The sequence below is a fragment of the Elephas maximus genome, chromosome 1 (genome assembly GCF_024166365.1).
Source record: "Elephas maximus indicus isolate mEleMax1 chromosome 1, mEleMax1 primary haplotype, whole genome shotgun sequence".
NCBI lineage: Eukaryota > Metazoa > Chordata > Mammalia > Proboscidea > Elephantidae > Elephas > Elephas maximus.
Window position 1 is genome coordinate 21645119 of NC_064819.1, and position 18013 is coordinate 21663131.

At 39.7% G+C, this 18013-nt stretch overlaps 1 protein-coding gene across 1 annotated transcript in view; it reads left to right on the forward strand.

Moving 5' to 3' along the window:
- Positions 1–18013, forward strand: part of ATP13A5 (ATPase 13A5) — a 131190-nt gene that overhangs the window by 23467 nt on the left and 89710 nt on the right. Inside the window, exons 6-7 of the mRNA XM_049880208.1 lie at positions 2714–2783; positions 5389–5523. Of these exons, the coding sequence (XP_049736165.1) occupies positions 2714–2783; positions 5389–5523 (205 nt within the window). The remainder of the gene's footprint in view (positions 1–2713; positions 2784–5388; positions 5524–18013) is intronic.

The window sequence follows — 18013 nt, forward strand, 5'->3', positions numbered from 1 at the left end:
CTACTCTGACATACAGAGTTCCCATGGACACCACAACAGCCAGGAAGATTGTCTCAACTCTGAGCTTTCATTTAGAAGTTAAAAAACTACTTAAAAATTACAGTTTTATTTTTTTTTCTTTAAAATACAATGCGTAGGGAATTTAATTGAAGTGAAATTAACAATTACTATCAACGTTCTCTTTTTTATTGTTGTAAAAATATGGCTAACACAACATTTTCCAATTCAACATTTTTTTCATGTACACAGTGACACCAGTTCTATCAGTCTGTTGTGTAACCTTCACCAACATCGGTAGCCAAGTTGTCCATTACCATAAGCAGAAACTCAGTGCTTCCTCTGATCTCTGTACATTTGCCTATTCTAGGTATTGTGCATTTGTTTAATAGATTGGGTTTATCAGAGCCACAGTTCTATGAGTCTGGGTCCACTGAAAGTATAAAATCACTTACACCAATGCCTCATTTCAGAGCAAAACCCTATGAAGTTACTAACAAGTCTTAGTCCTGAACTTCCTTGGAGAGATGCTGCTCTGGGATTTCCTGCCCTCCTCCCCTTGGTCTTCTCCTCTCTGGATCCTTCTGCCTGGGAACACTCAGGGCACTTCCTCAAAAAATGGGGCATTAAATCCTGCAAGCACCCCCTTTCCCCAAGGCTATCTGGAAATATGCTCTTTAGGAAATAAAAGAAACGGGCAGGTCACAGATGAGGAATAACGTGAAGACAGTTTTTATTTGTATTTGCATTTGTAAAATGGAGCTTTTTTGCATACATGTTGTTAAAGTACAGAGGAAGGTTCAAGCAGTGCTAAAATAGAGATTTTCCCCCAGAAAGCAGTGTCTAACACATGCCAATCTTGTTTTTTTTTTAAGGGGAGGGCTCCAACCCACTCATTATACTATTTAAAAAAACAAAACAAAACAAAAACCATTCCCGTCAAGTCAATTTCAACACATAATGACCCTATAAGACAGAGTAGAACTGCCCCATAGGGTTTCCAAGGACTCAAACTGTTGACCTTTTGGTTAGCAGTCATAGTTCTTAACCGCTGCGCCTACACCCAAATCTCAGGAGTTGGGTGCCATAGTCTATGGATCCATAAATATCTTAGGTCTCCTTCCCTTTATGAGGCAGGGTGAGGTGTTGAGTGGCAGAATCAACTGGAAACTTCTTCAAGCTTTATACATCTGCTCACTAAAAATTCCAAATTCCTGGAAGTGGGCCATGCCTAAATCCCCTGGCTTGGCATTAACTATCTGGAAAATTAACATGTCTCCCTCCATTTCAGGGACCCATATTTTTTTATGGAAGCTGATCAGAGTGGAAACAGTGGGTAAAAATTGAGGGGGTTATGTTAGTTTGAAAAAGCTGATCAGCATGCTTCTCCTGCTTTCTTGAGAAACCCCACTCTTGTCTTCACCATCTGGAATTGAAAGGGCTTCACACGCAACACACCCCCAGCAATTATTTCGTGAATAAATTGATAGATTTTGAACTTCAGTTTTCACTACAACAGAGATGGTGATATGAAAACTCATAAGGATGGTGTGACTGTCATCTGTGCTTACAAGTTATGTTATCATGACTGTAGGGTTGCTATGAGTCGGAATCGACTCGACAGCACTGGGTTTGGTTTGGTTTAATGCTAGATGGGAAACCCTGGTGGCATAGTGGTTAAGTGCTACGGATGCTAACCAAAAGGTTGGCAGTTTGAATCCACCAGATGCTCCTTGGAAACTTTTTATGGCAGTTCTACTCTGGCCTACAAGGTCGCTATGAGTCAGAATCAACTAGTCGGCAGTGGGTTGGTTGTTGTGGGTTGAATGTTAGATGGGAAACCCTGGTGGCCTAGTAGTCAAGTACTGTGGCTGCTAACCAAAAGGTTGGCAGTTCAAATTCACCAGGCACTCCTTGGAAACTCTCTGGAACAGTTCTACTCTGTTGCTATAGGGTCACTATGAGTCGGAATCGACTCTACGGCAATGGGTCAGGTCGGTGTTAGATGTGTGCACCTTTAGCCAAACACTTGACCATGCTGAATAACCTCTCCCACTGATAAAATGGGGACAATAGCCCTTTCCTTTGGATTATTCTGAGGATTAAATGAGAGAATCTTTTTTTGTAAGAACTTTGTAAATTTTAAAATACTATAAAAATATGAGGACTTCTTAAGATAGTGTACACGTCTGGATTTACCAGGCATTAGCCATCTAGACTATATATCATCTTCTATTTCATTGGCTTGTTTCCATGTATTGATTCAGTTCATTTACTAAGGGCCTCTCCTAGGTACTGGAGATGCCAAGACAACATAGACATGGTCTCTTAACATCAAGAGCAATCTAGAATGCCTGAGAAGCCTACCAACATTTTCATATATGTATCTTTTTAGATGCTCTTAGAGTATAATCTAATTATCTTCTTAAAAATTCATCTCAAAATGACTTGTCAACTTCACTTTGACTCCTTGAGTTATCCTGTACTTACGAAATTCTTTTAACCAGAAAAACAACTTTTTCTAGCAAGCACTGACTTTCATTTTAAAAAAGTGTTAGTAGTTTAAGATTCTGCTTCAAATGTATTTACTATTACCGTTTAATTGAAGCCGCAAGACCCCTAAAGGGTAGAGAAAAGACTTCTGGTTAGTTTGGCCTGTACTCACTTATGAGTGAGCTTGTAGGTGTGGCACTAATGGATGACCAATCTCCTACAGAAGACTAGTCTGTGGACCCAATGCCATTGAGGTTGAAATCCAGCCCATATGGAAGCTGCTTGTTAAACAGGTAACCATTTTCTTTCCTTTCTGACAAAAATAATCCCTTCTCCTTACTTTTTATTTCTTGAATATCAGGGGAATCTAAAGCAGCCCACAAATACTTCATGGGAATGAAACCTGTGTTTCCTGCAGCCTCCATCTGTTTCTCCTCTCCTTGACTGTGATCTCTGCTTTTCCTGGTTTCCTGTCCACTGAAGCGTATCAATTTTATTTCAATGAATATATATATATATTTTTTATATATTGTTTTTATTCTAGGATATCCAACTGGCCCTTTTCAATAACCACTTGTTTTAAATTCAAATCCTCTTTAAAATCCTTTCCCAAGGTGAAGGACGGAGTCCTGTTTCATAATCTCCTGTTCGTTTATTTTGTTTAGCTCTCTGAAGTTTTTGGTGGTAACTGTGGTGATAGGGGTTGGGCCGTGTTATTACTTCTATAATCTTCTGGAGAACTTTAAATTTAGTTATTGTGCTCTTTTTTCATCTTGCTCTGTTAATTCCGTCTTCTCAGGTGTGATATCTCCCTTAGTTACAATGTTCTCCTTGTGTTTTAAAGGGCCCCTCCCCCCCATAAATTTACCTTAAATAGGACTTTTTCTCCCATCCTATTCCCTGTTTTCCTGTGCTCATTCACTCCCCCTCTTTGCCGTCTCTGCATCTGCCTCCCGCTGGCCCCCATGGTGTCCCCGATTCAGAACCAGAACCTGTTTTGGATGTGTGGGCTCTTGTCCCTCTGGAGTGGTCCATTTGCAGGCCCTGACCTAGCTTAGGGTTTGGTCCAGCCCCCAATTGCACCATGAACTCAGTTCTCTTCCATTCCACGCTCCACCAGTGAACCACTTGTGAATTTTCTCAGCCTCTACTCAGGAGCAGGGAAGCCTGCCATGATTCCCACTTTGCACAGAAGTCTGGGTTCTGTCCCCTGCCATGTGTGGGCCACTTTCTATCTCCATTCTCCATAGAATTGGATCCCTGGTGTCACCTTCTAGTCCTTATCTGGAGCTCCATAGGCTTATGTTAGTCTCTACTCAGTGCTGTGTGTTTCTATGTTACTTCTAATCCATGAAGATGGTTTTTGAGTATGAGCGTATATTTTCCATATTATTGTTTTATATCTACCATTGCTCTGCATTTGGAGCAGAGAAGAGGCTGCCATTTTAACTTCTTATTCAAGTACATTTTCAAGTTTCAAAAGATTCTCCCAGGTGTCAATTTGTTTTATTTTGGAAGGAGCATTATATTTTCTAGCACTTATTTACTAGGCCTTTAGGAGAAAAAAAAACAAATAAAACTACTTCTTCATATTTGATTTCAAAATAACCTTGACTAAGGGAACTAAATTAATTATGATGGTGTTGTTTCTTCTACAAGAAGTATTTATCAATTTTCTATGGGTTCATATAAACTCAAATCGTACGATCATTGCTGCATAATCTACAATTAGAGCATCTTATGCCAAGCAAACAGAAGAGCTATAATTTGTAAGTAAAGTGTGTAATGATGGAAATAACAAGAAACATTAAGGAACAAGATTTTTTTATGTGCAAAGTATATCTGAGAGTTTAAGAAACCCTTAAGATGATGTCCATTCATTTTCGTTAATATATTACAGAATTACAGAAAGTAAAGCTAAGAAAGGAGCCCTGGTGGCACAGTGGTTAAGAGTTTGGCTGCTAACCAAAAGGTCGGCGGTTCAAAAGGAACGACGTTGACTTTAGCCATTATTTTATCTAACTCATAATCATAGAGGGCACTTCCTTGAGAATAAAACCCTTGCTTTGCTCAGATGGGCTCTTAAATTCATGCTAAGTGTGTACATCACAAGACCCTTCTCTAGCTTCTGCGGGTTTGCCCTCTTTACTGTAATTATTAATAATGGAGTCAGCAGCTCTTAAATGGGGAAAGTTGAGGGAATCTAAAAAGTTGAAGATATTCTCAAGAAACCAAAAAATGCATGCATGGATGACCAGGGTTGGAGCTAAGAATACAGTCTGCCCACAATTTTTACTGCAGCCTTGCTCAAGACATTTATTTCACTTTGGTATCTCTCCATGTTCAAGGGAAGGGCCACGCTGCCCTGACTGACTCACAGAGGAGCTTGCTATAAGACCTGGGACAGGAAGAATATGTTATTTTTAAATGACCTGATGAAAGTAGAATTTTTCATTTTCATTGCACAACTTGATTAAATTGGCAGTGTGTGATTACATGCCAAAAGAAGCCTACAATTAAATTCTTCTAAACTGACCAAAAAAAAAAGACTAAATCACATTTCTCCCCAATTCTGGGTGAATCACTTTAAAAAGATAAATTGTGGGAATTTTGTTATTGATAAAATATTTTTTTTAATCCAAAGCACCTAAAAATGATCAATTTGTGGGCATGGCTCTGAGTGTTTAAAATAAGTTTGCTTCCACCTTATCACATTCTTTGGGCTTGACATTGTCTCCAACCAAATTAATGGAGTTCTAGGTGAATTTCTTAAATATAAGAGGTTATTTTATATTGTAAAAAATGAGAAAAATACTGACGCTCTATAAAGAAATGACATCATCTTAACTGCTACTTAGGTTCATACAAGTAACTCAAATGCAATTTTTGTATCTGCAGGTCTTAAATCCATTCTATGTGTTCCAAGCCTTTACCCTAACTTTGTGGCTGTCTCAAGGTTACATAGAGTACTCGGTGGCCATCATCATCTTGTCTGTTATCTCTATTATCTTAAGTGTGTACGATTTGAGACAGGTAAGAGTTGAAATCACTGTTGGATTTTATGTAGCTTCTGGCTGCACAAGAAGCAAAACCTAGGAAAATTTCCACTAAAAGCAATGATCTCCTTTGTCAAACTTGAGTCACATCAAAGCCAACAGCGAGGGCTTACTAAATGTGAACTCTCAGGAGGGGGGCTTTAGGAATAACAGGTCGATTTCAATGTCTTTTCAAACTCTGGTTATTGACTGAAGGTTGCATTGAATATTGTGTTTAGAAAGACTCTGAAACTGTGCCTGAGTGTGGTGGGAAAGAATATGATGGATTAATAATGCCAACCAGGGGGTTCGGAGGATGGAGGAACACCATCCCAACCCTGTGCATTAGTCAAGACTTCTTCCATTTGCATTAGCAGAAATCCAACTAGACCAAAGCAGAGCAACTAATATGAGAAAATTCATGGTTGTTTTTACTTTGAACATGGCTGGATCCAAGTTCTCAAACTATCATTAGCAACCTGTCTCCCTATCTCTTAACTTTGCTTTACAGCAGTGTTACCTAAAGTACGGTTTGTTGGCCAGTGCTAGTCTGAGAAGTATCTGTCTGCAATAACATAAGTACTAAAGAACTTAAGAGTAAACTTTTAGAAATGTTTGTAGCAATTTGACACTGCCAGGACATCCAAGTGTGCGATCACTTTTCTAGTAATTATGGTTTGAGAAATAATATTTATTGTGTGTGGTCTTCATGCTCTCTGTGGTGGCAAAGATGGCCACAGCAGTCTCAGGTATACATTCTCTTCAGTGCCCATGATCTCAGATGAAAAGAGAGATCCTCTCTATATCAGTGTCCATATCAATATGCCCCAAAGGACCAGCTGGTTGGGCCAACAGGGAGGTGGCAGTGCCCATGTGTTCTCTTATGCCTCAAAACCCCTTTGAGTTCATTTAACTCAGTACTTTAATCCATGTTACTTCACGTTGCAAGATATGCTATTTTCCCTTGTTTCTAAGTGTTCTGAACATTGTGGGCTCCAATTTAGTTTTTGCTAAAAAAAAAAAAAAAGAAGAAGATTTTTATCAGCTGCTACAGTCTGAAAGTGATCAAACATGCAATCAAGATGCGTCGATAATTAATGGCGATTGGAATACAAAAGTTGGAAACAAAGAAGGACCAGTAGTTGAAAAATATGGCCCTGGTGATAGAAACAATGCCGGAGATCGAATGTTAGAATTTTGCAAGACCAACGACTTCTTCATTGCAAATACCTACTTTCACCAACATAAACGGTGACTATACACATGGACCTCGCCAGATGGAACACACAGAAATCAAATTGACTACATCAGTGGAAAGAGACAATGGAAAAGCTCAATATCATCAGTCAGAACAAGGCCAGGGGCTGACTGTGGAACAGACCATCAATTGCTCATATGCAAGTTCAAGCTGAAACTGAAAAAAACCAGAGCAAGTCCACGAGAGCCAAAACATGACCTTGAGTATATCCCACCTGAATTTAGAGACCATCTGAAGAATAGATTTGATGCATTGAACACTAGTGACCGAAGACGAGACGAGCTGTGGAATGACATCAAGGACATTATCCATGAAGAAAGCAAGAGGTCACTGAAAAGACAGGAAAGAAAGAAAGACCAAGATGGTTGTCAGAGGAGACTCTGAAACTTGCTCTTGAGCGTCAAGCAGCTAAAGCAAAAGGAAGAATTCATGAAGTAAAAGAACTGAACAAAAGATTTCAAAGGGCCTCTCGAGAAGACAAAGTATTATAATGACATGTGCAAAGAGCCGGACATGGAAAACCAAAAGGGAAGAACACACTTGGTGTTTCTCAAGCTGAAAGAACTGAAGAAAAAATTCAAGCCTCGAGTTCCAATAGTGAAGGATTCCATGGGGAAAACATTAAATGACGCAGGAAGCATCAAAAGAAGATGGAAGGAATACACAGAGTCATTACACCAAAAAGAATTAGTCGATATTCAACCATTTCAGCAGGTGGCATATGATCAGGAGCCGGCGGTACTGAAGGAAGAAGTCCAAGCTGCTCTGAAGGCATTGGTGAAAAACAAGGCTCCAGGAATTGATGGAATATCAATTGAGATGTTTCAACAAACTGATGCAGTGCTGGAGGTGCTCACTCATCTATGCCAAGAAATATGGAAGACAGCTACCTGGCCAACTGACTGGAAGAGATCCATATTTATGCCTATTCCCAAGAAAGGTGATCCAACTGAATGTGGAAATTATAGAACAATATCATCAATATCACATGCAAGCAAAATTTTGCTGAAGATCATTCAAAAGTGGCTGCAGCAGTATATCAACAGGGAACTGCCAGAAATTCAGGCTGGTTTCAGAAGAGGATGTGGAACCGGGGATATCATTGCTGATGTCAGATGGATCCTGGCTGAAAGCAGAGAATACCAGGATGTTTACCTGTGTTTCATTGACTATGCAAAGGCATTCGACTGTGTGGATCATAGCAAACTATGGATAACAGTGCTAAGAATGGGAATTCCAGAACACTTAATTGTGCTCATGAGGAACCTTTACATAGATCAAGAGGCAGTTGTTGGGACCGAACAAGGGAATACTGATTGGTTTAAAGTCGGGAAAAATGTGCGTCAGGGTTGTATTCTTTCACCATACCTATTTAATCTGTATGCTGAACAAATAATCCGAGAAGCTGGACTATATGAAGAAGAATGGGGCATCAGGATTGGAGGAAGACTCGTTAACAACCTGCGTTATGCAGATGACACAACCTTGCTTGCTGAAAGTAAAGAGGACTTGAAGCACTTACTAATGAAGATCAAAGACCACACACAGCCTTCAGTATGGATTACACCTCAACATAAAGAAAACAAAAATCCTGACAACTGGACCAATGAGCAATATCATGATAAATGGAGAAAAGATTGAAGTTGTCAAGGATTTCATTTTACTTGGATCCACAATCAACACTCATGGAAGCAGCAGTCAAGAAATCAAAAGACGCATTGCATTGGGTAAATATGCCACAAAGGACCTCTTCAAGGTATTGAAGAGCAAAGACATCACCTTGAAGACTAAGGTGCGCCTGACCCAAGCCATGATATTTTCAATCACATCATATGCATATGAAAGCTGGACAATGAATAAGCAAGACCGAAGAAGAGTTAATGCCTTTGAATTGTGGTGCTGGCGAAGAATATTGAATATACCATAGACTGCCAAAAGAACGAACAAATCTGTCCTGGAAGAAATGTGGCCAGAATGCTCCTTAGAGGCAAGGATGGCGAGACTGTGTCTTACATATTTTGGATGTGTCGTCAGAAGGGATCACTCCCAGGAGAAGGACATCATGCTTGGCAGAGTACAGGGTCAGCGGAAAAGAGGAAGACCCTCAACGAGGTGGATTGACACAGTGGCTGCGACGCAATGAGCTCAAGAATAACAACGATTGTAAGGATGGCTCACGAGCGGGCAGTGTTTCGTTTTGTTGTGCATGGGGCCGCTATGAGTCAGAACTGACTCGACGGCACCTAACAACAACACAGGGACAGATGATCCATCTATTTTCCATGCAAGCACAGCATTGATTAGTACTTGGTTTTAAGACCTTCATACTTCCCTTCAGTCCTCAAGCCCCTCTTAGGCAGCCCTGCTAATTCCTAGACTCCTTTGTAATGCAAACTTTTCTCATTGGTGATAGTAATTCATAGTCCATAATCTTTCCACCTCTCCTGCCGTCATTGTTCATCTTCTAGCCATTTAAAATGTTTCTCTTTTGCCAGTCTTATAAAAAAAAAACACTTTCTGAAATAGAATTTAGCTGAGTATTACTTATGTCACAGCTTCCCAAAGTCCCTGCTCTTTAGAAAATGTTCTGCAACTTTGCTTAAGATTCATCAGACTGAATCATGAAGCAACCCCAAAAGAATGTCTCACTCTATTTGTTGTATATTTTGAAAAGTTGGCTTGTAGAATTAGCTTTTTAGATTCTGGGAATGATGCCCATTGTGTCAGCCTGAAACTCTATTGAATTGTTGAAACCATCTAGTTTCAAACCTCTTCATTCTTCTAGAAGAGGAAACTAATATATGGGAAGGTTATTCAAGGTCATAAAGTGGGTTCCTGACACAGACAGGACTCACAGTTCCTCATAAAATGAAATTTTACTGCATACGCAATGCTGTCTTAGCATACAGCCCTTTCCAAGGTACCACCATAGATGAGGATGAAAATGAAACATACCTGTCAGGGAATAGATGATTCTGGGTATCAGCATAGTAAAATCTGGGTACATGTCAGTAAGGTAGACGTGGGGTATGTAATACAAATCTAACTGAACTGAAAGAGGCCTTTAATTCCTAATTTATTTCAGTCATTCAATGAATATTATTTCTAATATTGACCTTTTTTTATTGTACTTTAGATGAAGGTTTACAGAGAAAATTAGTTTCTCATTAAACAACTAATACACATACTGTTTTGTGGCATTGGTTGTCAACCCACCATATGTTAACACTCTCCCCTTTTTGACCTTGTATTCCCATTATCATCTTTTCTGTCCCTGCCTGCCTTCTCATCCTTGCCCCTGGGCTGGTGTGCCCATTTAGTCTCCTTTTGTTTTGTGGGCCTGTCTAATCTTTGCCTGAAGGGTGAACCTCAGGAGTGACTTCATTACTGAGCTAAAAGAGTGTCTGGGGGCCATACTCTCGGGGTTTCTCCAGCATCTGTCAGACCAGGAAATCTGGCCTTTTTTTTCATGTGTGTGTGAGTTAGAATTTTGTTTTACATTTTTCTCCAGCTCTGTATGGGACCCTATATTGTGATCCCTGTTAGAGCAGTCAGGCACCATTTAGTTGTGCTAGACTCAGTCTGGTGGAGGCTGTGGTTCTTGTGACCCATTAGTCCTTTGGACTAGTTTTGCCCTTGTGTCTTTGGTTTTCTTTATTCTCCTTTGCTCCAGTTGGGGTGAGACCAGTGTAGTATCTTAGACGGCTGCTCACAAGCTTTTAAGACCCCAATTGCTACTCACCAAAGTAGAGTGTAGAATATTTTCTTTATAAACTATGTTATGCCAATTGAGCTAGATGTTCCCTGTGACCATGGTCCCCAGCCCTCAGCCCAGTAATTTCACTAATATTGGCTTTTTATATGGTTTTACCAAAACCAAAAAAAAAAAACAAACCAGTAGTGATAGATTCTGACTCATTGCAACACTATAGGACAGAGTGGAACTGCCCCCACAGGGTTTCCAAGAGCCGCTGGTGGATTCCAACTGCCAAGCTTTTTGTTAGCAGCCAAGCTCTTAACCACTGTGCCACCAGGGCTCCTTTGCATGGTTGTAGATCATGCAAATTTTGAGTTTTGAAGAGTTTAAAGAGAAATGAGAGAAAGGCAATATGTATTTATAGGGTCTGAAATCAGGCCCTAAAATTGAAAAGGTAGATGAATGGAAATTCATTGGTTTAGAAAATAAGGACTAGAAGGGCTTTGTTTTTTTTTTTTGTTTGTTGGCTTATTTGCTTTTGCTTTTTATTCATGAGTGTCTGAGTGCACATTTAAAAACATTTCTTCATGAACTAATTTAAATCATAAAAATATTAACAGTAGCTAGCAAACTTCCTTTGATGGTGGCAATTTCTTTCTGTTTGGCTGCCAAGAAAAGGTGAAGAACTCTGTCCTCCTGGTGAACTGTAGGCACCTAAACAAACGCATTAAAACAGACACCAGGGCAATAAAGGATCTGACACATTCTGCCCTACTGTAGTAGGAAACAGATACTAGTGTCCCTAATTCTGTGCTAGTTATCTAGTATTGCTACAACAGAAATACCACTAGTGAATGGCTTTAACAAACAGAAATTTATTATCTCACAGTCTAGGAGGCTAGAAGTCCAAATTCAGGGTGCCAGCTCCCGGAGAAGGCTTTCTCTCTCTGTTGGCTCTGGGGTAAGGTCCTTGTCATCAAGCTTCTCCTGGGTCTAGGGGTTTCTCAGGTCAGGGGCCCCAAATCCAAAAGATGTGTTCCACTCCAAGCTCTTCTTTCTTGGTGATAGAAGGTCCCTGAGAACTAAATTATAACATAGGGCTGGAGAGTTTCCATACTTCTGAGGTAGGACAGTGAAGGTGTATTCCTGGCCTTGCTAGCTGAAGGCAAATGGCATCTGGTATTCCTTTATCATTTGATAAAGTCCCCAAATAGAATTTCTAGTTTCTGGATTTTGAGAAATCTTTGTTTTAAATTACTCATAATTCTGACTCATAGTGAACCTATAGGACAGTGTAGAACTGCCCCACAGAGTTTCCAAGGAGCGCCTGGTGGATTTGAACTACCAATCGGAATCGACTCGATGGCAGTGGGTTAGTGGGTTGTTTTAAATAGAATATCTAATTTAATTCTTTAATTTTCATGTTTCTTTTTAATATGACCACCGTGCTATGTCTCCTTGGGTGAGATTAGAGAAACTGAGAGCATTAACTTTAGAATTTGAATATTTAATTTTAAATCTTTCAGCCATTTTCCAGCTATATGTCCACAAGCAATTCATTTTTTAAAAATTTTGTTTTCTAATTATAAAATTAGATTAATTAAGTTAATACAGTTAAATTAGCCATATTTCAAAAATTCTGGGAAAATAGAAAAAAAAATCCTATGATTGTAATATAATCAACACCATGTAACATAAACAGTCTTCCTTGTTGTCTTGTGTTCATAACATTATTATAATGTTTTCACAATATTTCAGAGAGTGGATTCCTCATAATTTACTTAGCCATTGTCATATTTACATAGCTGCTATGTAATCAGTTACGCATGGTGATTAAAAGCATGCACTTTGAATCAGGCTGACAGGCATTCATTCAGTCAATAAAGATTTATTGAATGCATATTGTGTTCAGAGCGCCTTGCTAGGCATCGAAAATACGTGTAAGCCACTCATTAGCTATCTGGCTTAAGTCAAGCACCAGCAAATAGAGTCCCTCTCCCTATGAGCATTGGGAAGATACCTATTACACAATCACTCAAATATGTAATTACAAATCATGTAAGTATTCTGAGGTAAAATACTATGAGCCTTTTGATGAAGAGAGCTTATCTAATCAAGGTTTAAATTTCCTTCTTACCACTATTTGTGTTACTTGGTACTTTAATCATTAGCTACCTCATCTGTAACATGTACACTGTATATACTAAACCTATTTCCTTACTTGTTCTGTGTGTGTGTGTTTTGGGGGTCCAACATTACAGATGAAAGGATTAAATGATACAATGACTTTGAAGCACTTATAAACCTGGAGCCTTGGAGGTGCACTGGTGAAGTGCTCAGCTGCTAACTGAAAGGTCGGTGGTTGGAACCACCAGCTGCTCCATTGGAGAAAGATGTGGCAGTTTGCTTCAGTAAAGATTAAAAGAAATACAGCCTTGGAAATCCTATGGGGCAGTTCTACTCTGTCTTAGAGCGTAGCTGTGAATCATGATGGACTCAACGGCAATGGGTTTTTATATATCTGGCACATAGCAGGCACTCATCAAATGCTAGTTGTTGTTATTGTTGATGTTGCTATTGCTATTTTTATTATTATTTCTGCAGTGGGAAAAGTGGGTGGTGGAAAGATGGGAGGGTTCACAGATGTCGAAAGGAGGATCCTTAGAACTTGAATAAGGAAGTGACTTGGGAACAGCCGCTGGAAGTGTTCCTAACCGCATTGACTCACTGCATGACTCTGGGGACTGTAAACTCCTCCCGTGAGACTCAGGAGAAGGTTGCAGAAAAATTAGACTTGATTCTACACTCCACATTTCTGTGTTTCTGCAAGAGAATTACCTGAACTTCTTGTTTAAAGTGCAGATTCCTGAGCTCCTGACCTACTGAATCAACATAAAACAAAAAAAGCAAACCTGTTGCCATCAAGTCAATTCCAACTCAAAGTGACCTTATAGGACAGAGTAGAACTGTCCCATAGGGTTTCCAAGGAGCAGCTGGTGGATTCAAACTGCCGACCTTCTGGTTAGCAGCCAAGCTCTCAACCATGGAACGTGGGTTTTTAAGCATCTCTGAAGAGATGATTGTTATGCATAGGCTTACGAGCTGTTGTCAGGGGGGAATCCACAAAAGGGTAAATCTAAACGTTAAGATCCGAAATAAACACATGTATTTATTTATTCGTGTCATCATCAGCTGAGCATATTTTTTCCACTTTTTTCGTCTTTTAGATGTGCATACAGATACAAGTTTATATATAACAACAACACAACAACAAAAACCTGTTGCTGTTGAGTCGATTCTGACTCATAGGGACCCTATAAGACAGGGTAGAACTGCCCTATACAGTTTCCAAGGAGCTCCTGGTGGATTTGAACTGCCAACCTTTTGGTTAGCAGCTGTAGCTCTTAACCACTACGCCACTGAGTTTTCCACAAGTTTATATAGAAATGTATTTATGAATTTGTTTTACTAAAATAGGATCTTACTATACGCATTAATCTGGAACTTGCATTTCTTACTGTGTAATATATACAATGACCATCTTGTAAGTAAATAAATAATTCTAGATCATGTCTAAAATAAATAGTATGATATTCCATGGTGTATCATAATTTACTCAACCATTCTCTTATTTATGGACACTAAAGGTTTTCTGCCCCAATTTTTCTACTACAATGTTGCCTTAAATGTAACTACAGGATAGGTGTGTCCTTACATATAGGTGTGTCTTAGTCATCTAGTGCTGCCATAACAGAAATACCACAAGTGAATGGCTTTAACAAAGAGAAATTTATTTTCTCGCAGTCCAGAAGGTTACAAGTCCAAATTCAGGGTGTCGGCTCCAGGGGAAGGCTTTCTCTCTCTGTCGACTCAGGTGGAAGGTCCTTGTCCTCAGTCTTCCCCTGGTTGAGGAGCTTCTCAGACACAGGTACCCCATGTCCAAACGTGCTCTGCTCCTGGTGCTGCTTTCTTGGTGGTATGAGGTCCCCAGCTCTCTGTTTGCTTCCCTTTCCTTTTATCTCTTGAGAGATAAAAGGTGGTGCAGGCCACACCCCAGGGAAATTGCCTTTACCTTGGATCAGGGAGGTGACCTGAGTAAGGGTGGTGTTACAATCCCACCCTAATCTCCTCAAAATAAAATTACAATCACATAATGGAGGAAAACCTTACAATACTGGGAATCATGGCCTAACCGAGTTGATACACACATTTTTGGAAGGACACAATTCAATCCATGACAAGGTGCTTGCATTTTTTTTTTTTTTTTGCATAGCAACCAAAAGCCAAGTTGTTGAATCAAAGAATATATGTACCTTGAATATTAATAGATGATGATGTATTATTTTCCTAGAATGAAAAATTTCCTACTCCTGTCAGCAACCTATGAGAACACTCAAGTCTTCATCAGGATTCAGGATTATACATTAATATTTAATGTGCCTTGTTGTGGTTTTAATCTATATTTCCCTGAGGAGTAACCAAAAAACCAAACCTGTTGCTGTCGTTTTGATTCTGACTCATAGACACGTTTTCCTATATCTAATAAAGATTTTCAATTTTCTTTTCTATTAACTGCCTGTTTATAACCGTCATATATGTGTAAGAGTTTTATTTTTTAGTGTATCATTTGTTTCTTGACCTTGAGTTTTGCCAAACATTAAAAATTGTGCATAGTCAAATATGTTTATATTTTCCTTTCTTGCTTAGGAAGGCTCTCCTTCCAAAGCTAGGTATTCCCTTTTTTTTTTTTTTCCACTTGTAATTTGCTTAATATTTATTTTAAAACCCATCTGGATTACGTGTGTATCAACTTAATGGGATTTGCAGATTCTGCAACTTAACAAAATCTCTAAATTCCTTTGTTCAAAATAGTGACTGATGTGGGAACTTCAGACTTGGTGGCAGTGTCGAAAGAGATTTCTTTAAAAAGAAGAAAAGGAATAAGAGGACAGACACTAATCCTACTAGCAGCTAGTATTTGTTAATAAAAGTTGATCTCACCCAACCTGTCAGGTGTATTGTAATGCTACACACACACAAAAATATTGTTGCTGTCCAGTTGATTCCAACTCATAGCAACCCTATAGCACAGAGTAGAACTGCCCAATAGGGTTTCCAAGGAGCAGCTGGTAGATTCAAACTGCTGACCTTTTGGTTAGCAGCCAAGCTCTTAACCACTGCACTACCAGGACTCTGTAACACTACCCAAAACAGGCCAATTTCCTAGGACTTCACCTTTGCAGTTTAAATCATAAGTCCTCAAAAATCAATATTGATACAGCACTTTACAGTTTGAAGTAGGCTTCCACATCCTTTATGTATGAGCTTGCCTGGGGCACGGCCAACTGTAAAATCATGTACATAGAATTGCTATATCCTGCCTTCACCCTAAGAGGAAGCGACAGAGGCAACTGGGCCAGTGAAGTGACTGCTACAGCTCGCCTGGTATATGCGGGCCTAGACCTTAGCCTCAGGTGTCCCCACTCTAGATCAAGTAGTAACACCATCTCATTGAGTAAATCTCACACTGACCAGCCAGCTTCCTTATGGCAGTGAATAATTGTGGGATCATTTTATAACAGAAAGCCAATTTGGGGAAGGGGTTTGGCAGGAATGAAAGGAGCATTTATTGCCATTTCCAAATCATCTTCTTCAGCTGCATTGAAGTTCATCGTTTTACTGAATTAAAGACTTAGCTGATCAAATGCATGCTTTTAAAAATTAGAAGACAGAGGTGTTGGCGGGAGTAGAATAAGATATTCCCGCATCTACTCTACCTCCAAATCATGCCCCACAGAGAGAGCTTACCCTACCTAAGCCAAGAGGCACCCCTGCTGCAGTTCTTTTCTAGCAAGTCTGATGCAGGTATTAGTGCAAATCTTGGTACGCAATTGTACTTACATTGAATTGAATTTGCATACTCCATTGCTGGGCTCCATGGGTGGCTGCTAGAAATAGCGCTGAGAGTATCTGGCCTATAGTGCTTTACCTTTTAGTCATCACTGAGCTGGGCTCAAGAGACACCTGAGTTAATGACCTCATTACTCATCCCTGGAGGCAATCCAGCCACAGCAGATACAGGGACTTGGAGCAACAGATGTGGAATAACAATATGCAAATTTGTCTTGGAAAGCCATCCTGGTCTCACTGAACAGGGACTGGAGAAACCAGAGGGAGCCTAATGAAAATCAGGCAGCGGGCTTCACAAGCTCGGCAAGCATCACCGCACTCGTCTTTTCCTAGCTGTTTGGTTGTCATGGAAACCTGGGTTTGTAGAGCTTCTGAGTACCATAGCTCCAAGAGGATGCTTACATTATCTTACTCCAGTGTTATTGGGAGAAGTAGAATCAGTGCGATTACATAAATATTTGTTGAGAACTTACTGTATGATAGCCATTTTCTCCTGAGAACTGCCTGACTAGCAGGAGAGACCTGACAGCTGTAATGTAACTTGATCAGTGCTATAACAGGGAAACACAGAGACCAGAACAATTCATTCTTCCTGGGGTTGCTAGGAACTTAGGGAGTTCAGGTGAGATTTGAGCAGGGCTTTGTGTGGAGGATTAGCTAGGAGCTAGAAGAGTTTTTTTAGAAGAGTTAGCTGGGAGAAAACTGGGGCAGATACTCTAGCGAATAGCTTGACAAAGGTGTGGAAGCATGGAAAGGCATAGCAGGTACACAGAATGCTAAATCTGATCAACGAATCCAGCTTCTTGGCATAATGAATTTTGAGAATTGCAGTCGAGTGGTATTAACTCATACTTCACCACTTGCAAGTGCATCGATTATCTTCCTCTCGAGCTGGGCTTAAGTTATCGTTGCATTGACTACAAGAGTTTCCTAAGCCAGCAGAGAAATTAAAGAAATTTGTAATGAAGGATGTTTATTTTCTGAAAGAAAAAAAAAAAAACGATGTTCTCAAGCACTTTAGGAGAACATAGTAATCATTAGAAAAGGTTTAGAGTCAAATGCACCTGGGCTTGATTGCCAATCTTACTACTGAACTAAGTATAAAATGTGGGCAAGTTACTTTAACACTTTAAAGCTTATGGTTTTTTATATATGTGCATTGGGGGCAATAACATTTATTTCAGAGGGTTATTTCGAGGATTAAAAAAGTCAAAATATCCTTGTGTCTACAACAGTGCCTGCTACATTGTTGTTGTTGTCGTTGAGTTGATTCCACCTCATGCGACCCTATGTGTGCGAGTAGAATTGCTCCATAAGGTTTTCGAGACTGTGACCTTTTGGAAACATCACCAGGCCTTTCTTCTGAGGTAGCTCTGAGTGGGTTCAAGCCGGCCAAGTCTGGCTAGTAGTCCAGCATGTAACCGTTTGTGCTCCCTGGGGACTGGTATGTAGTACCTGCTTAACGTTTTAAATTATTTTTTAAAACGATAAGTTTTGTGTACCTTGTCTATTTCTTCTATGAAGCCTGGGGGATTTTGAATACACCTTTCATGTTCAAAATAAACCAGTATCGTACCATTTTAGAGCTTGAAACGATCCTGAAAATTATCTAATTCAATGTTA